The sequence below is a fragment of the Rhinopithecus roxellana genome, chromosome 9 (assembly GCF_007565055.1).
Source record: "Rhinopithecus roxellana isolate Shanxi Qingling chromosome 9, ASM756505v1, whole genome shotgun sequence".
In the NCBI taxonomy this organism is placed as follows: Eukaryota; Metazoa; Chordata; class Mammalia; order Primates; family Cercopithecidae; genus Rhinopithecus; species Rhinopithecus roxellana.
Window position 1 is genome coordinate 1,083,233 of NC_044557.1, and position 18,478 is coordinate 1,101,710.

Here is an 18,478-nt window from a genome sequence, read left to right on the forward strand (position 1 = left end):
GTTTTTTTGTGGAAATATGTTTTTAGTTATCTTGGGTCTATACCTAGAAATGGAATTGCTTGGTCATAGAGTAACCCTATATTTATCAATTTGAGGAACTGGCAAATGGTTTTCCAAAGGGATTACACCATTTTATATTCCCATCAGCAATGTATGAGGGCTCTGATTTCTCCACATCCTTACCAATACTTATTTTCCTTTAAAAAAAATTATTATAGGCCGGGCATGGTGGCTCACGCCTGTAATCCCAGCACTTTGGGAGGCCAAGGCGGGCAGATTACGAGGTCAGGAGATCGAGACCATCCTGGCTAACATGGTGAAACCCCGTCTCTACTGAAAATACAAAAAATTAGCTGGGCGTGGTGGCGGGCACCTGTAGTCCCAGCTACTTGGGAGGCTGAGGCAGGAGAATGGCATGAACCCAGAAGGCGGAGCTTGCAGTGAGCTGAGATTGTGCCACTGCACTGCGGCCTGGGTGACACAGCAAGACTCCGTCTCAAAAAAAAAGAAATTATTATAGCCATCTTAGTGGGTGCAAAGTGGTATTTCATTGTGGTTTTGATTTGCAGTTCTCTGATGATTAATGATTTGAGCATTTTTTCATGTGCTTATTAGCCATTTGTATATCTTATTTGGAGAAATGTCTATTCAGATTCTTTGGGCCTGGTGTGGTGGCTCACACCTGTAATCCCAGCACTTTGGGAGGCTAAGGTGGGCAGATCACTTGAGGTCTGGAGTTTGAGACCAGCCTGGGCAACATGGTGAAACCCCTTCACTAATAAAAATACAAAAATTAGCTGGGCATGGTGGCAGGTACTTATAATCCCAGCTACTTGGGAAGCTGAGGCAGGAGCATTGCTTGAACCCAGGAGGCGGAGGTTACAGTGAGCTGAGATGAGATCACACCATTGCACTCCAGTCTGGGTGACAGAGCAAGACTCTGTCTCAAAAAAAAGAAAAGATTCTTTGACCATTTTAAAATTGGGTTGTCTTTTTATTGTTGAGTTTTCAGCATTCTTTATATATTCTAGATAGAGGTTTCTTATCAAATATAGTCATGCATTGCTTAATAATGGGGATTTTTCTGAGAAATGCATCAAGAGGTGATTTTGTCATTGTGCAAACAGAGTGTACTTTCACAAGCCTAGATGGTACAGCTTACTACTATATACCTAGGCTATATGGTATACCCTATGGCTTCTAGGCTGCAAACCTGTATAGCATGTTAGTGTACTGAATACTATAAGCACCTGTAGCACCATGGTAAGTATTGGTGTGTCTAAACACATCTAAACATAGAAAAGATACAGTAAAAATACATATAAAAGATAACAAAATATTACACCTGTACGGGGCACTTGCCATGAATGGAACTTGCAGGACTGGAAGTTGTTCTGGGTGAGTCAGTGAGTAAGTGGTGAGTGAATGTGAAGGTCTAGGATATTACTGTACACTATTGTAGGCTTTTTAAACATTGTACCTTTAATTTACCATAAATTTGTATAACAATACTTTTCTTTCTTCAATAAATACTGTTAACATTTTACTTTATAAACTTTATTTTATTTTAAGTTATTTTTTTGAGGCAGGGTCTCACTCTGTCCCCCAGACTCGAGTGCAGTGGCGTGATCTTGGTTCACTGCAACCTCCACCTCCTGGATTCAAGTGATCCTCCCACCTCAGCCTCCCTAGTAGCTGGGACTACAGGCGTGTGCCACCACACCTGGCTAATTTTTGTATTTTTAGTAGAGGCAGGGTTTCATCATGTTGGCCAGACTGGTCTCGAACTCCTGACCTCAGGTGATCTGTCCACCTCAGCCCCCCAGAGTGCCAGGATTACAGACCTGAGTGAGCCACTGCACCGGGCCTTATAAACTTTTAAATTTTAAAAAGCTTTGACTCTTTTATAGTAATACTTAGCTTAAAATACAAACATACTGTACAGCAGTACAAAAATGTTTCCTTGGGGCTGGGCGCGGTAGCTCACGCCTGTAATTCCAGCTCTTTGGGGGAGGCCAAGGTGGGCAGATCACAAGGTCAGGAAATCGAGACCATACTGGCTAATACAGTGAAATCCGTCTCTGCTAAAAATACAAAAAATTAGCTGGGTGAGGTGGCAGGTGCCTGTAGTCCCAGCTACTCAGGAGGCTGAGGCAGGAGAATGGCCTGAATCCAGGAGGCAGAGCTTGCAATGAGCTGAGATCACGCCACTGCACTCCAACCTGGGTGACAGACGTCTCAAAAAAAAAAAAAGTTTTCTTTCTTTATATCCTTATTCTATTAAGCTTTTTCCTGTTTTTAAGTTTTTTTTGTTTTTGTTTTTGTGTTTGTTTTTGAGACGGAGTCTCACTCTGTTGCCCAGGCTGCAGTGCAGTGGCGCGATCTTGGCTTACTGCAACCTCCGCCTCCCAGGTTCAAGCAATTCTCCTGCCTCAGCCTCCCGAGTAGCTGGGACTACAGGCGCGTGCCACCACACCTGGCTAAGTTTTGGTATTTTCAGTAGAGATGGGGTGTCACCATGTTAGCCAGGATGGTCTCAATTTCCTGACCTCGTGATCTACCCTCCTTGGCCTCCCAAAGTGCTGGGATTAAAGGCGTGAGCCACCACACCTGGCTGTTTTTGTTTTTTTAAAACTGTTTTTGTTAAAAAGGAAGACACAAACATACATTAGCATAGGGCAACCTAGGGTCAGGATCATCAGTATCACTCTCTTTTACCTCCTCATCTTGGGGCAGTAAGACAAATGGGAACTGTCATCTCTTATGATAATGCCTGGTTCTGGAATACCTCCCGAAGGACCTCCTTCTGGCTGTTTTACGGTTAACCTTTAAAAAATGTACAAGTAGAAGAAGTACACGCTAAGAAAATGGTAACAAGTGTAGTGTGTAGTAAATACATAAACCAGTAACACAGTCAATTATCGTCGTCAATTATTATGTATTACATATAATTGTATGTGTTATACTTATATACAACTGGCACACAGCAAGTTTGTTTACACCAGCATCACCATAAACAGGTGAGTAATGCATTGTGCTATCACATATGACAGCTACACTGTTACTAGGCAATACAGTTATTCGGCTCCATTATAATCCTGTGGAACCACTGTTATGTATGCAGTCCACTGCTGACTGAAACATCGTTATGCAGTGCATGACTGTATATGATTTGTAAATAGTTTCTTCCATTCTTTGGGTTGGCTTTTCACACTCTTGATGGTGTCCTTTGAAGCACAAAAGCTTTTAATTTTGATGAAGTGCAATTTTTCTATCTTTTGTTGCTCCTGCTTTTGATGTCTTATCTAAGAAGACTTTAACCAAAGATCATAAAGATTTACTCCTGTGATTTCTTTCTTTCTTTCTTTCTTTCTTTCTTTTTTTTTTTTTTGAGGTGGTGTCTCGCTCTGTCACCCAGGCTGGAGTGCAGTGGCACAGTCTCAACTCACTGCAAGCTCTACCTCCCGCGTTAAAGTGATTCTCCTGCCTCAGCCTCCTGTGTAGCTGGGACTACAGGCGCCCACCACCATGCCCGGCTAATTTTTTGTATATTTAGTACAGGGTTTCACCATGTTAGCGAGGATGGTCTTGATCTCCTGACCTCGTGATCCACCTGCCTCAGCCTCCCAAAGTGCTGGCATTACAGGCCCAGCGCCCGGCCCTCTTTCTTAAAATTTTTTATAGTTTTAGCTCTCACATTTAGTCTATGATTCATTTTGAGTTAATTTTTGCAATATGGTGCAAAATAAGGCCCAAGTTCACTGCTTTACGTGTGGATAGTTGTGGATCAGTATCATCTGTTGAAAGACTATGCTTTCTCCACTGAATTATCTTGGTACCCTTTTTTTTTTTTTTTTTTTGAGACAGAGTCTTGCTCTGCCACCCAAGATGGAGTGTAGTGGCGCATCTCCGCTCACTGAAACCTCTGCCTCCCGGGTTCAAGTGATTCTTGCCTCAGCCTCCCGAGTGGCTAGGATTACAGGCACCTGCTACCATGCCGGGCTAATTTTTTTGTATTGTTAGTAGAGACGGGGTTTTATCATGTTGCACAGGCTGATCTGGATCGCCTGACCTCTAGTGATCCACTCGCCTTGGCCTCCCAAAGTGCTGGAATTACAGGCATGAGCCACCGTGCCCAGCCTTGGTACCCTTCTTAAAAATCATACATGTAAGGGTTTATTTCCAGAGTCTCAATTCTGCCCCATTAATCTATATGTCTATCCTTAAGCCAATACCAAACTGTTTTGATTACTGTGACTCTGAAGTAAAATTTGAAATCAGTAAGTGTGAGTCTCTCCAAAGAGATGGACTCTATCTTTTTTCTTTGTCTTCTTCCATACGGTTTTGGCTATTCTGAGTCACTTAAATTTTCATATGAATTTTAGGATCAGCTTTTCAACTTATGCAAAAAAGGCAGCTGAGATTTTCTTTTTCTTTTTTTTTTTCTTTTTATTTTGTGAGACGGAGTTTTACTCTTGTTGCCCAGGCTGGAGTGCAATGGCACGATCTCGGCTCACAGCAACCTGTGCCTCCCAGGTTCAAGCCATTCTCCTGCCTCAGCCTCTGGAGTAGCTGGGATTACAGGTATGCACCACCATGCCTGTCTAATTTTGTATTTTTAGTACAGACGGGGTTTCTCCATGTTGGTCAGGCTGGTCTCGAACTCCGGACTTCAGGTGATCCGCCCGCCTTGGTCTCCCAAAGTGCTGGGATTACAGGCGTGAGCCACTGCAACTGGCCAGGCAGCTGAGATTTTCATTGAGATTGCATCATAGATCAGTTTGGAGAGTAGCATGTGTAGTTTTATAGTTAATGTAAGAGGGAGACAAAACTCCTCAAAGTCATGAATTATAAGTTGATGTTAATTTTTCAGATTTCACTGATTGATCTTACTGATAAAGATTGCTTTTTCTCATGACATTTTCCCCCTTAGGTAAAAGTATTTATTACATTAATATGTAGGTTCAAAAAAGATTAACTTATAATTTAGTAGTAACTTTTTAAAAGCAACAGTAATAATGTGCAAGTGTTTTTAGATACAACATACAAGTTGTTGGATTTAAAAGAACCCAAAGGTGTCTAGACATACACCTTTTTGAGGTGAGCACATGTGTATTTTCTGTTGAAACATCACATGGGGATTATACATTTATCTACAGGGATTTCTTGTGAGTTTTTAGAAAGCCCTGTGATAGGCTGGGTGCAGTGGCTCACACCTATAGTCCTAGCTACTCGGGAGACTGAGGCAGGAGGATAACTTGAGCTTGGGAGATCTAGGCTGCAGTGAGCTACGATGGTACCACTGTACTCTAGCCTGGGTGACAGAGTGAGACCCTGTCTCAAAAAAAAAAAGTCCTTGTGATAATACTTATTGCAGACATGTGTGCATGAGATCCCCTCCTTCATGACCTCCCCCATCCATTTTGGGTCGGATGTAGGTGACTCCATCTTGGCGTTGGCAACTTTCACACAAGTTGCTTTTCAGATGAAGACTTAAAAACTTTGCCATGTTTCTGAAATAGGATCTTTAGCTCATCCTTAGCAAACATCTTTAGCAACTGCAAGACTGTTATATAATCTTCTGATTCTGTGTTCTTTTTTTTTTTTTTTTTTTTTTGAGACGGAGTCTCGCTCTGTCGCCCAGGCTGGAGTGCAGGGGCCAGATGTCAGCTCACTGCAAGCTCCGCCTCCCGGGTTTACGCCATTCTCCTGCCTCAGCCTCCCGAGTAGCTGGGACTATAGGCACCCGCCACCTCGCCCGGCTAGTTTTTTGTATTTTTTAGTAGAGACGGGATTTCACCGGGTTAGCCAGGATGGTCTCGATCTCCCGACCTTGTGATCCGCCCGTCTCGGCCTCCCAAAGTGCTGGGATTACAGGCTTGAGCCACCGCGCCCGGCCTCTGTGTTCTTTTGTAAACATGCATGTGACAGCTTCGTGATCTGTCAGGACAGTGGTTATTTGGGAAAAGAAGCTATGAACTCGTGAAGACATCTCAAAACCAGGAAGTAATTCCAGGAATCAAGGAAATTTTCAAGCCTCAAAAGTAATGGCTGGCCAGGTGTGGTGGCTCACACCTGTAATCCCAGCACTTTGGGAAGCTGAGGCGAGTGGATTGCTTGAGCCTAGGGGTTCCAGATAAGCCTGGGCAACATGGCCAAACCCTGTCTCTACAAAAAATACAAAAATTAGCCAGTCATGGTGGTGCATGCCTGTGGTCCCAGCTACTTAGGATGCTAAGGTGAGAGGACTGCTTGAGCCCAGGAGTTTGAGGCTGTAGTAAGTCGTGATTGTGCCACTGCATTCTACCCTGGGTGTCTTGGGGAGAAAAAAAAAGTAATGGCTGGGCGTGGTATAATCCCAGTACTTTGGGAGGCTGAGGTGCCAGAATCACTTCAGCCCAAAAGTTTGGGACTAGCCTGGCAACATAGCGTGACCTCATTTCTATTTAAAGAAAAACAACAACAAAAAAAACAAAACCAACACCTGTGAGAAGGGAAGAAGAAAAAAAAATAAACAACAAAAGCACATAAAAGCAATGAGAATAGCACACTAAACTAACATGAACCTATCTATTGGTTTCAGTGGGTATCAGTACATGGCCATCTTGTATTTATTCTGGAGTATTTCCTTGGAGTATTTTGAAGCAATTTCAGATATCATTTTATCACTTATAAATACCTAAGTATGTTTCTTTAAAATATAAGGAAGTTTTTAAAACATAACCACAATGTCATTATTAAAACTTAAAAGGAAAAAAAAAACCTTAAAAATAATTATTTAATATCATTAAATATCTGGTCAATTCTAACAGTAAAATATTTAGTTAGCTAGTTGAAGACAGGGTCTTACTGTCATCCAGGCTAGAGAACAGTGACTTGATTATAGCTCACTGTAACATTGAACTCCAAGACTCAAACAATCCTCCTGCCTCAGCCTCCCATGTAGCTAAGGACTATACACCCAGCTAATTTTTTTTTTTTTTTGTAGAGATGAGGTCTTGCTGTTTGCCCAGGCTGGTCTCAGACTCCTGGGCTCAAGCAATCCTCCCACCTTGGCTTCCCAAAATGCTGGGATTTTTATAAACTTGAATCCCTGCGCCTGGCCATAACAGTAAAATTTGAAGACTGAATACAGTTTTTTCTTTTTCTTTTTTTTTTTTTTTTTTTTTGAGACGGAGTCTCGCTCTGTCGCCCGCGCTGGAGTGCAGTGGCCGGATCTCAGCTCACTGCAAGCTCCGCCTCCCGGGTTTACGCCATTCTCCTGCCTCAGCCTCCCGAGTAGCTGGGACTACAGGCGCCCGCTGCCTCGCCCAGCTAGTTTTTTTTTGTATTTTTTAGTAGAGACGGGGTTTCACCGTGTTAGCCAGGATGGTCTCGATCTCCTGACCTCGTGATCCGCCCGTCTCGCCTCCCAAAGTGCTGGGATTACAGGCTTGAGCCACCGCGCCCGGCTGAATACAGTTTTTTCAATGAATAGTCTTTAATCTACTTAAAGATTCCATTATTATAGGACATTTAGGTAGTTTACAGTTTTATGTGATTGTAAATAATACTGCGATGAAGAACTTCATGCCTGTAACTTTTTCTCTAGTTGAATCATTTCCTTAGGATTTCTAGAAGTTGAACAACAGTACAAAAAGTCACATAATGTTTTATTAAGTCTCCAGTTGTGTGTGTGATGTATTAAGGAGTTCTTTGTTTATGCCCAAAGACCTTAACAGCCTCTTAGTAGTTTTAACAAAGTGGTGGTTCATGGTCTTCTGCTCAGGGAATGCATTGCAGACTGTTTATTACACCTCATCCTGCGTGGAATTCTTTGGTCATGGGTATCATCGTACCTGAAGTGGGAAAGATTATATAGTCTTAGAGATAGAGATGAGAATAGGAGAACTTGATTCTGTGTTTTCACTGTTTCTAAAGGGTAAAGTAGAAATTAATAGAAAACATTGAGGTGATCATTTAAATTTAGCATTAAGCCTGAATCTTTTTTTAAAAATTACTTTTTTTTTTTTTTTTTTTAAATAGATGGGGTTTGACTATGTTCCTGAGGCTGGTCTGTAACTCAGGAGTGATCCTCCCTTCTAGGCCAGGCGCGGTGGCTCATGCCTGTAATCCCAGCACTTTGGGAGGCTGAGGCAGGTGGATATGAGGTCAGGAGTTTAAGACCAGCCTGGCCAAGATGGTGAAACCGCGTCTCTACTGCAAGTACAAAAATTACAGCACGCCTGTAATCCCAGCTACTGGGGAGGCCAAGGCAGGAGAATCACTTTAATCTGGGGGGTGAAGGTTGCAGTAAGCTGAGATCTCACCACTGCACTCCAGCCTGGCGACAGAGTGAGACTCCGTCTCAAAAAAAGAAAAAGTGATCCTCCCTTCTCAGCCTTTCAAAGTGCTGGGATTACAGGCATGAGCCAGCATGCCTGCCTAGCTTGAATCTCATTTGGATTATTAAACTGAGGATTCTGGGTGTGGATAAGAGTCTGAATAGGTTATTTAAAACTACAGTGAGCAATATGTGAGGAGTTTGTCGTTGGTATCGTTTGGGATGCAGAGTGATAGTATAATACAAAGAACTGGACTTTGGAGTCAGGTCTGGGTTCATGTCGTGACCCAGCCATGATAATACTAACAACAGTGATAATGCAAATAATTACCATTTACTGAGCACACTATGTGCCAGACACTATGCTAAACCTTTTATATATGTCATCTTATTTAATTTTGACAGTAATCCTCAAAGATACATTTATGATCTTCATTTTCCTGATGGAGAAACTGAAGTTAGGGGAGGTTAAATACAAAGCCTATGGCAGAGCTAGATCTGTCTCTATAGTCTTTTAAATAATTTTTTTGTTTTCATATACTTTTTGAGACAGAGTCTCACTCTGTTGCCTAGGCTGGAGTGCAGTGGTACAACCATGACTCACTGCAGCCTTGACCTCCTGGGCTCAAGCAATCCTCTCACCTCAGCCTCCTGAGTAGCTGGGACTACAGATGTGCGCCATGATGCCTGGCTAATTTTATTTTTTTTGGAGACGAAGTCTCACTCTTGTCCCCCAGGCTGGAGTGCAGTGGAGCAATCTTGGCTCACTGCAACCTCTGCCTCCCGGGTTCAAGCGGTTCTCCTGCCTCGGCCCCCCGAGTAGCTGGGATTACAGACACCTGCCACCACGCCCGGCTAATTTTTATAGATGTAGAGATGGGGTTTCACCATTTTGGCCAGGCTGGTCTAGAACTCCTGACCTCAGGTGATCCACCCACCTCGGCCTCCCAAAGTGCTGGGATTACAGGCTTCAGCCACCGTGCCCGGCAATGCCTGGCTAATTATTTTATTTTATTTTTGTAGAAACAGGGTCTCTAATTATTTTATTTTATTTTTGTAGAAACAGGGTCTCACATCCTCGCTAACACGGTGAAACCCCGTCTCTACTAAAAAATACAAAAAACTAGCCGGCCGTGGCGGCGGGCTCCTGTAGTCCCAGCTACTCGGAGGCTGAGGCAGGAGAATGGCATAAACCCGGGAGGCGGAGCTTGCAGTGAGCTGAGAACCGGCCACTGCACTCCAGCCCGGGCGACAGAGCGAGACTCCGTCTCAAAAAAAAAAAAAAAGAAAAAAAAAAAAAAGAAACAGGGTCTCACTATGTTGCCCAGGCTGGTCTGAAACTCCTGACCTCAAATAATTCTCCCACTTTGGCCTCTTAAAGTGCTGGGATTACAGGCGTGAGCCATTGTGCCTGGCCTGCATTTGTGATTAACATCTTCTCAAAGTTTTCAAGTTTAGGCATTAAGTTAGGGCATTTTAGCTCTTCTACTAATTCATCTTTTTTTCTCTCAACTTGCTTTTTTTCAGAGTTTGAATTCTTATACAAATGGAGCATATGGTCCAACATACCCCCCAGGCCCTGGGGCAAATACTGCCTCATACTCAGGGGCTTATTATGCACCTGGTTATACTCAGACCAGTTACTCCACAGAAGTTCCAAGTACTTACCGTTCATCTGGCAACAGCCCAACTCCAGTCTCTCGTTGGATCTATCCCCAGCAGGACTGTCAGACTGAAGCACCCCCTCTTAGGGGGCAGGTTCCAGGATATCCGGCTTCACAGGTGAGTTGTTTTTTGTTGGGAAAAAAATGAATTCAAAGTCTCTGCCTCTTGTAAACAGTGGAAGGGCATCTGTTCATACTAGTGCTGATTTAATAAGACACTTCTAGATTGGGAAGTCTTTTATATTGATGCCTTTCTTATCTGAAGCAGCTATTGCAGTATATGGACTTTGGCTGAAGGTACCCTAGATGTCATAATCTCATAATCATACATTTTTATACTGAAAGTAATCTTAGAGATTTGCTGCTTGAAAGTTTCCCTATCTTAGCCTTTTTTTTAAATTTTGGGACGGAGTCTTGCTCTATCGCCAGGCTGGAGTGCAGTGGCATGATCTCGGCTCACTACAACCTCCACCTCCTGGGTTCAAGAGATTCTCCTGCCTCAGCCTCCCAAGTAGCTGGGATTACAAGCACACGCCACCACGCCCAGCTAATTTTTGTATTTTTAGTAGAGATAGGGTTTCACCATGTTGGCCAGGATGGTCTTGATCTCCTGACCTTGTGATCTGCCCACCTCAGCCTCCCAAAGTGCTGGGATTACAGCCATGAGCCACCGCGCCAGGCAAATCTTAGCCTTTTTTTAGCACCCTGTTAGTTTCATATTTTTTAATATTCTGTGAATAACTATGTTTATTTCTCTGTTCACTTCAAGAGGAGTTCTAACATGTCTTTATTTGTGCTTCCTTATAGCATATGAGTCCATTTGTTTATAGTGTCTATGGGACAGACTTGGGCTTCATCCATTGAATTTTTAGGCCTTATTCCTTCTGAGTTTTATTGTCATTAAATCTACCCCTGGTATCTTTGGAACCAACTTTTTGAGGCTTGGAGAAATTACTGCAGCTGATTAGAGTTACTACAGTTTAGTCCAGTAGCAGTGAATGTATACTCTTTTAAGAAGAGAGGAAGCATCTCAGAATCTGCCTGTAGTAGAATATTTTTATTATGTTTTTAACAATGACTAGTATATTTCTTCCTCTCAATCTAGAACCCTGGAATGACCCTGCCCCATTATTCTTATGGAGATGGTAATCGTAGTGTTCCACAATCAGGACCAACTGTACGACCACAAGAGGATGCGTGGGCTTCTCCTGGTGCTTATGGAATGGGTGGCCGTTATCCATGGCCTTCGTCAGCGCCCTCAGCACCACCTGGCAATCTCTACATGACTGAAAGTACTTCACCATGGCCTAGCAGTGGCTCTCCCCAGTCACCCCCTTCACCCCCACTCCAGCAGCCCAAGGTAGGAGACCTAAACGTTGTTCCTTTCATGTGTGTGTAATTAAGAGAACATAACGTGGTTTATATAGTTTCTGTATTGGTTTGTGTTAAATGGGGACTAATTGCAAAAAGTTGGTGACTATTTATAGCTTTACCTCAGCTTGGTTTCCTTTTTTTTTAAAATAAACTTTATATTTAGAGAAGACTTAGATTCACATCGTTTTTGTTAAAAGACAGAAAGATACACATTTTCTGTTTGTTGTAATTCTAAATGTTAAATGCAAAGACTGCATTTTACTATTTCAAATAATCTATGAACAGAAGACAAAACCAATGTGAAGTATCTGCAGTATGAGCTTGTATTTAAACCACAGACTTGAACATTATCACTGTGGCTGTCTTCCTTTTCAAGATCTTGCTTGAGGTTTTTAACCTTTTAGGGGAAAAACTAATTCTTATTGGTTAGGTCACAGGATGGAGTATGAGGTGCTCATGGTGATGGACCTGCCACAAGGCAGGTTCCAGCCATTATAACTCAGAAATTCGGTGCCTTTTGTCTGACAGGGCACACTCCCTTTTTTTTTTTTTTGAGACGGAGTCTCGCTCTGCCGCCCAGGCTGGAGTGCAGTGGCTGGATCTCAGCTCACTGCAAGCTCCGCCTCCTGGGTTTACGCCATTCTCCTGCCTCAGCCTCCCGAGTAGCTGGGACTACAGGCGCCTGCCGCGTCGCCGGGTTACTTTTTTGTATTTTTTTTTTAGTAGAGACGGGGGTTTCACCGTGTTAGCCAGGATGGTCTCGATCTCCTGACCTCGTGATCCACCCGTCTTGGCCTCCCAAAGTGCTGGGATTACAGGCTTCAGCCACCGCGCCCGGCGGCACACTCCCTTTTATCTTCTCAGGACTGTGTTTTTTGCAAATGATTAAGTAGAGGGTCCAATTTTATTGTTAGGGAATCTTTTCATGTACCTTTCTGGTCAAGTGAAAGATGTGGGCTAACAAATTTGATGTTGATGGATTCCCATTGAAACAGCTCTTTTCTTCTTTTCGCTCTTCCACTCCAAGGATTCTTCATACCCCTATAGCCAATCAGAGCAAAGTATGAACCGGCACAACTTTCCTTGCAGTGTCCATCAGTACGAATCCTCGGGGACAGTGAACAATGATGATTCGGATCTTTTGGATTGCCAGGTCCAGTATAGTGCTGAGCCTCAGCTGTATGGTAATGCAACCAGTAACCATCCCAACAATCAAGATCAAAGTAGCAGTCTTCCTGAAGAACGTGTACCTTCAGATGAAAGTACTCCTCCGAGTATTAAAAAAATCATACATGTGCTGGAGAAGGTCCAGTATCTTGAACAAGAAGTAGAAGAATTTGTAGGAAAAAAGACAGACAAAGCATACTGGCTTCTGGAAGAAATGCTAACCAAGGAACTTTTGGAACTGGATTCAGTTGAAACTGGGGGCCAGGACTCTGTACGGCAGGCCAGAAAAGAGGCTGTTTGTAAGATTCAGGCCATATTGGAAAAATTAGAAAAAAAAGGATTATGAAAGGATTTAGAACAAAGTGGAAGCCTGTTACTAACTTGACCAAAGAACACTTGATTTGGTTAATTACCCTCCTTTTGAAATGCCTGTTGGTGACAAGAAGCAATACATTCCAACTTTCCTTTGATTTTATACTTGAAAAACTGGAAAAGGAATGGAAGAATATTTTAGTCTTGAGTTGTTTTCAGTTTTCAGACGAATGAATGTAATAGGAAACTATGGAGTTACCAATATTGCCAAGTAGACTCACTCCTTCTTAAAAAATTTATGGATATCTGCAAGCTGCTTCTTATCAGCAGGAGGGAAACACACTTCACGTAACAGGCTTATCAGAAACCTACCAGATGAAACTGGATATAATCTGAGACAAACAGGATGTGTTTTTTAAACATCTGGATATCTTATCCCATTTTTGTATATTGTAACTGCTTTCAAAATACACTTCATGTGTAATTATAGCTTAGACTTTAGCCTTCTAGGAATTCTGTTTTGTTTTATTTGCAGTTCACAAATATAGCATTATTCTCTACTTCTTGGTACATTTTGTAGTAATATGTTTAATATAATTATTCAAGAGACTATATTGACAGCCAGATGGTATGGCAGTTCTGAAAGAATTTATATCTTTTCACCACTTGAATATACTGCAATGTGTAGTGAGTAAATTGTCTCCCTTTTTGTATAGATCGTTAGGTTAGAGTTTTTTATTTTTTATTTTTTAAACCACTTCTGCTGTTCATGGTAGTAGTAGAAGGTGAATTTGGAAATGGCATTGACATAAAATGAAAATTTTACAGACATTTTTCTTCATTGCTTTTTTATTGTATTTAGATAAAGATCCACTTAAAAATTACCTGTTTTTTTTTTTTTTTCCCCAAAGTGTAATTATGTTTTCACTATTGCTGCTTCTATAGAGGGCATTGTGATAGAGAGATATAGATGAAACATTAAATGCCACAGTGAGTAGAAATAATGACTACAAAAAGTAATAAATATGATTACTTGGTAATATTATTCGCCATCTAAAATATTAGTTTCACCTGTGAGCAGATTTCAGCTCAGTTTATAGTTAAAAACAATGAGGGTAAAAGGGGATTCATGCTCAGGGAATGAATCAGCCATAGTTAGAGTGAGAAATTATTATTTTCTTCATTTAAAGGTAGATTTTATGTTTATTTCCCTAAATTGCATAAGAAAATTGCCTGTTAATAAAAAGACATGTATTACCATTATTAACAGTCATTTTATAGCCAAATTTAAGAAAAGGATATTGAAAGGGTCTTTGTTGGCCTTAATTGGGTAGCTCTATGCTGTTAGATAGAAGAGACTTGGTAAATAACTTTTTATGTCTGAGGTGAGTACACAATATTGGTTCTTGGAAAAACAGCTGTTTCTTCATAAGATACCCAAGTGATAATTTTTTTCCCTTAGACTGTCAGGCCTATGAATAAATACTAAATATATTAGCTGTCTCCACTCATAAACTAAACCAAACCAATACAAACATATTAGATGAGGAGAAGAAATGTAGTAAAAATACTGGCTGGGTCTTATGGTTGGGATGAGTGATTTTATAAGATAATATGGTGATAATTTTATTCTAGGATTTTATTTTTGGCCTAATATAGGAATGTTTAAAAAAGGCTTTTCTATGAAAATGGAAATTTATACTTGAGATTAAAAGTTTAGAAGGGGGAGGACCTTAAAGCTAAGTTACCAATAAGACAATGAATAATTCAGAAGAGAACACTACTCTTTTACTGAGTGCCCAAGATGCCAATTTCCATGAAGTCTTGATTTATATATATGTACGTTATGCACATACACATGTATGTTTTCTAACAGTTATTTTTTAAGCTTTTGAGATAATTTTAGACTTACAGAGGAGTTGTAAAAATAGTAGAGTTCTTGTATACTCTGCGCCCACCACCCACCTTGCCCTTATATTAACATCTTACATAACAATAGAACATTTGTCAAAATTAAGAAATTAACCTTGATATAATACTAACTAAAGTAGAAAGTTTAAAAAGTAGAGATTTCAGTCTTTTCACTAATGTCCTTTTACTGTTCCAAGACCCAGCCTTGCATTTAGCTGTCATGTCTAAGTCCTGTCTTCCAGTCTGTGACAGTGTATCATAACAGGGGATACCTGATGTTGTAATGTATTTCCGGTGTTGTTAACCTTGATCACTATGCTAAGGTGGTGTCTGCTAGGATTTGCTACTGTAAACTTACTGTGTTTTCCTTGTAATTATTGAATATTTGCGGAGATACCCTGAGACTATGCAAATGTCCCGTTTCTGCTTAAACTTTTGCTCATTTTACTATCCATTGGCAGATCTTGCTTGTGGCAGTTACTACTGTGGTGTTCTAATGGTGATTTTCTATTTCTCTCAATCCTTCTACATTTATTATTGGAATTATTCTGTAAGGAAGAGTTGTCACTTCTGGATTTATATTTTTAACTATAATAAGATATTCAGGATAAGTATAGATTTAGAACTTAAAAATGTTAAATCATGTTAAAATTATTCCAAATACCAATATCAAAGAAAACTAAGTTGGTAATCTATCTCAGAAAATATATGAACTTAAGAAGGAAAATAGTATTTATAATTTGTAGAACTGGTTCAACTTTTGACTTAATACTGACTTTGGATTGAATTCAAAGTTTTCTTGAAATTTCGCATCTGGACTTTTTAAAGTGTCTACATTTATATTACCTTGGGGATCATTTTGTCAAAGTCTTGAATAAAGTTACCCAGTCCTGGCATGATAAACACAACTATGTTTTTTTTGTTTTTTTTTTTTTGTTTTTTTTTAAATAATAACCCTCTGTTGTTCCAAGTATGAATGCCAATGTAAATGTTTAAACAAATAAGCCCTAATGAAGTATATGGGGGTTGGATTATATGTGTCTCCACAGTGTTGGTGCAGAATTCTTTTAAATGCTTTTACAAATGGGGTTTTGAAAACAGTTCTTTAGTTGGTTAATGTAAATAATACCATTAAAGGTAGGCAGGTTAAAAAAATTTTGAAGAAGATAGATTAAATAGGCATGAAAAAAGTTTTTGGGGGATGGATCATTGATGGAGCTTTTCTTTTACAACTTTACTTTTTTTTACTTCTTTTTTTAAAAAAAGTGAGGCATTTACCTCAATTTGTAGAATTTATGAGTTTAAAAAGTCAGTTCTATGAAAGGCAGCATTCTCCTGATCCCACCCCCATTTTTCCTTCTCTAAAGGCAACCACTTTCAATTGAGTTTTTCTTTTGTTAATCAAAAATTTTGTTTTTAGAGACAGAGTCTTGCTCTACTGGTCTTAAACTCCTGCGCTCAAGTGATCCTCCTGCCTCAGCCTCCCAGGTAGCTGGGACTTTAGGCATGGGCCACCTCAACCAGCTTCAATTGAGTTTTTATGTTTTTTTTCAGATGGAGTCTTGCTCTGTCACCCACGTGGGAGTGCAATGGCACGATCTCGGCTCACTGCACCTCTACCTCCCAGGTTCAAGCCATTCTCCTGCCTCAGCCTCCCAAGTAGCTGGAATTGCAGGCGTGTGCCACCACACCTGGCTAATTTTTGTATTTTTAGTAGAGGCGGGGTTTCACCATGTTGGCCAGGCTGGCCTCAAACTCCTGACCTCACGTGATCTGCCCACCTTGGCCTCCCAAAGTGCTGGAATTACAGGTGTGAGTCACCGTGCCCGGCCAGGTTTCTCTCTCTGTCTCCGTCTCTGTCTTTGTCTCTCTCTCTCTCTCTCCATATATATCTATATATATATATATTTTTTTTTTGGAGACAGGGTCTTACTCTGTCACCCAGGATGGAGTGCAATGGCACGCCGTCAGCTCACTATTGCCTGAAATTCCTGGGCCCAAGGGATCCTCCTGCCTCAGCCTCCCCAGTAGCTGGGAGGCATGCATTACCGCATCTGGCTAATTTTGTAATTTTTTGTAGAGATGAAGTCTTGCCATGTTACCCACACTGGTCTCAAATGCCTGGCTGGGCTCAAGTGATCCTCCCTCCTTAGCCTCCCAAGCTACCACACCTGGCCTCAATATACTTATTTGGTAGTTTCATTGTACATTATCCTGACTATGTAAATGCTAAGCAGAGTTTAGCTATATAGTAACCTGATTTCCTTTCCTAACAACTTGTTTTCCCTGGAATTATATCATCTGTCATATTTGTTTTGTTTGCTTATCTACCTTCTCTCAGTTGTCTAAGTCTCTCAAGATGCTCAGACAAGGCTGGGCATGGTGGCTTATGCCTGTATGCCCAGCACTTTGGGAGGCCAAGGTGGGAGGATTGCTTGAGCCCAGGAGTTCAAGACCAACCTGGGCAACATAGTGAGACCTCGTCTCTATTAAAAAGAAAATTTAAAAATTAAAATAAATAAAAAATGATTAAAAATTATTAATATTGGCAGGGCACGGTGGCTCACGCCTGTCATCCTAGCACTTTGAGTGGCTGAGGTGGGTAGATCACTTGAGGTCAGGAGATCACCCTGGCCATTAATATATATAATATATATTAATTTAAAATACTATATATTACATATTAATTTAAATATATATTTTAAAATGTTTAAATATATTTTTTAAATATATATATATATATAAAATAAATATTTTATCAATTTCAAACTTCTGAAGAAGTCTATCCTGAACTCTTCTGACTGGAAAACTAGTACGTTCCTGGCATAGTACATAGGGTCATCCTGGGAATTATTTTTGTCTCTTCTTTTGGTTTTCTGTTTTTCGTATCCTATGTCTTTCTCTTTTTGTTTATTCCCTCATTTTGGTGGAGCATATTCTCCAGGTGCTTCCTGGAAAAGGGTGCATAGGAAATAATTTATTTTGATCTTGTATATTTGAAAATGTCTGTTCCACCTAGCCAATGGATTGATAGTTTGGCTGGGTATAGAATTCTAGGAAATGATTATCTTAAGGATTTTAAAGGCATTGTTACATTGTCTTGTAGATTCCAGAATTGCTGTTTAGAAGCATATGCCATTCTGATTCCAGATCCTTTGTATAAAACCTGATATTTTTATCTAGAAGCTTATAGAATTTTGAGGGGGGTGGGCATCTGTTCTGAAATTTCCTAAGAGTAGCTTTGTTGTAGGGCCATTTTTATCCATTTTGCTGGGGCCATTTCATTCTGGAAACTCATACCATTAAGTCCTATGAAATTGTTTGATTTTTTGTTTGTTAATTTCCCTCTTTCCTCCATCCCAGTCTTCCCTGATATTTACTTTCTAGAATTACTACTATTTTGACTGTAGGCCTCAAACTGGTTCTTTAATTTTATGTTTTCTGTTTTTTTTAAAAACGTTTTGCCTTTTTGTGGTACTTTGTAGATTTATACAACTTTATCTTCTTTTATTTTTATTTTTTGTGTGACAGGGTCTCATTCTGTCATCCAGGCTGGAGTTCAGGGGCACAATCTCTGCTCACTGCAACCTCTGCCTTCCTGGTTCAATTGATCATCCTGCCTCAGCCTCCTGAGTAACTGGGATACAGGTGCACACCGTCAAAACTGACTACTTCTTTCTGTATTTTTTTGTAGAGACAGGGTTTTGCTAAGTTGCCTAGGCTGGTT

At 40.7% G+C, this 18,478-nt stretch overlaps 1 protein-coding gene across 2 annotated transcripts in view; it reads left to right on the plus strand.

Moving 5' to 3' along the window:
* Positions 1-15,659, plus strand: part of BAG4 (BCL2 associated athanogene 4) — a 37,619-nt gene extending 21,960 nt beyond the window's left edge. For both annotated transcript variants that reach the window (XM_010385295.2, XM_010385294.2), the window contains 3 exons: positions 9,851-10,105; positions 11,093-11,347; positions 12,389-15,659. In XM_010385295.2, the coding sequence (XP_010383597.1) occupies positions 9,851-10,105; positions 11,093-11,347; positions 12,389-12,874 (996 nt within the window). In that variant the 3' untranslated portion in view covers positions 12,875-15,659. The remainder of the gene's footprint in view (positions 1-9,850; positions 10,106-11,092; positions 11,348-12,388) is intronic.
* Positions 15,660-18,478: the final 2,819 nt, after the last annotated feature.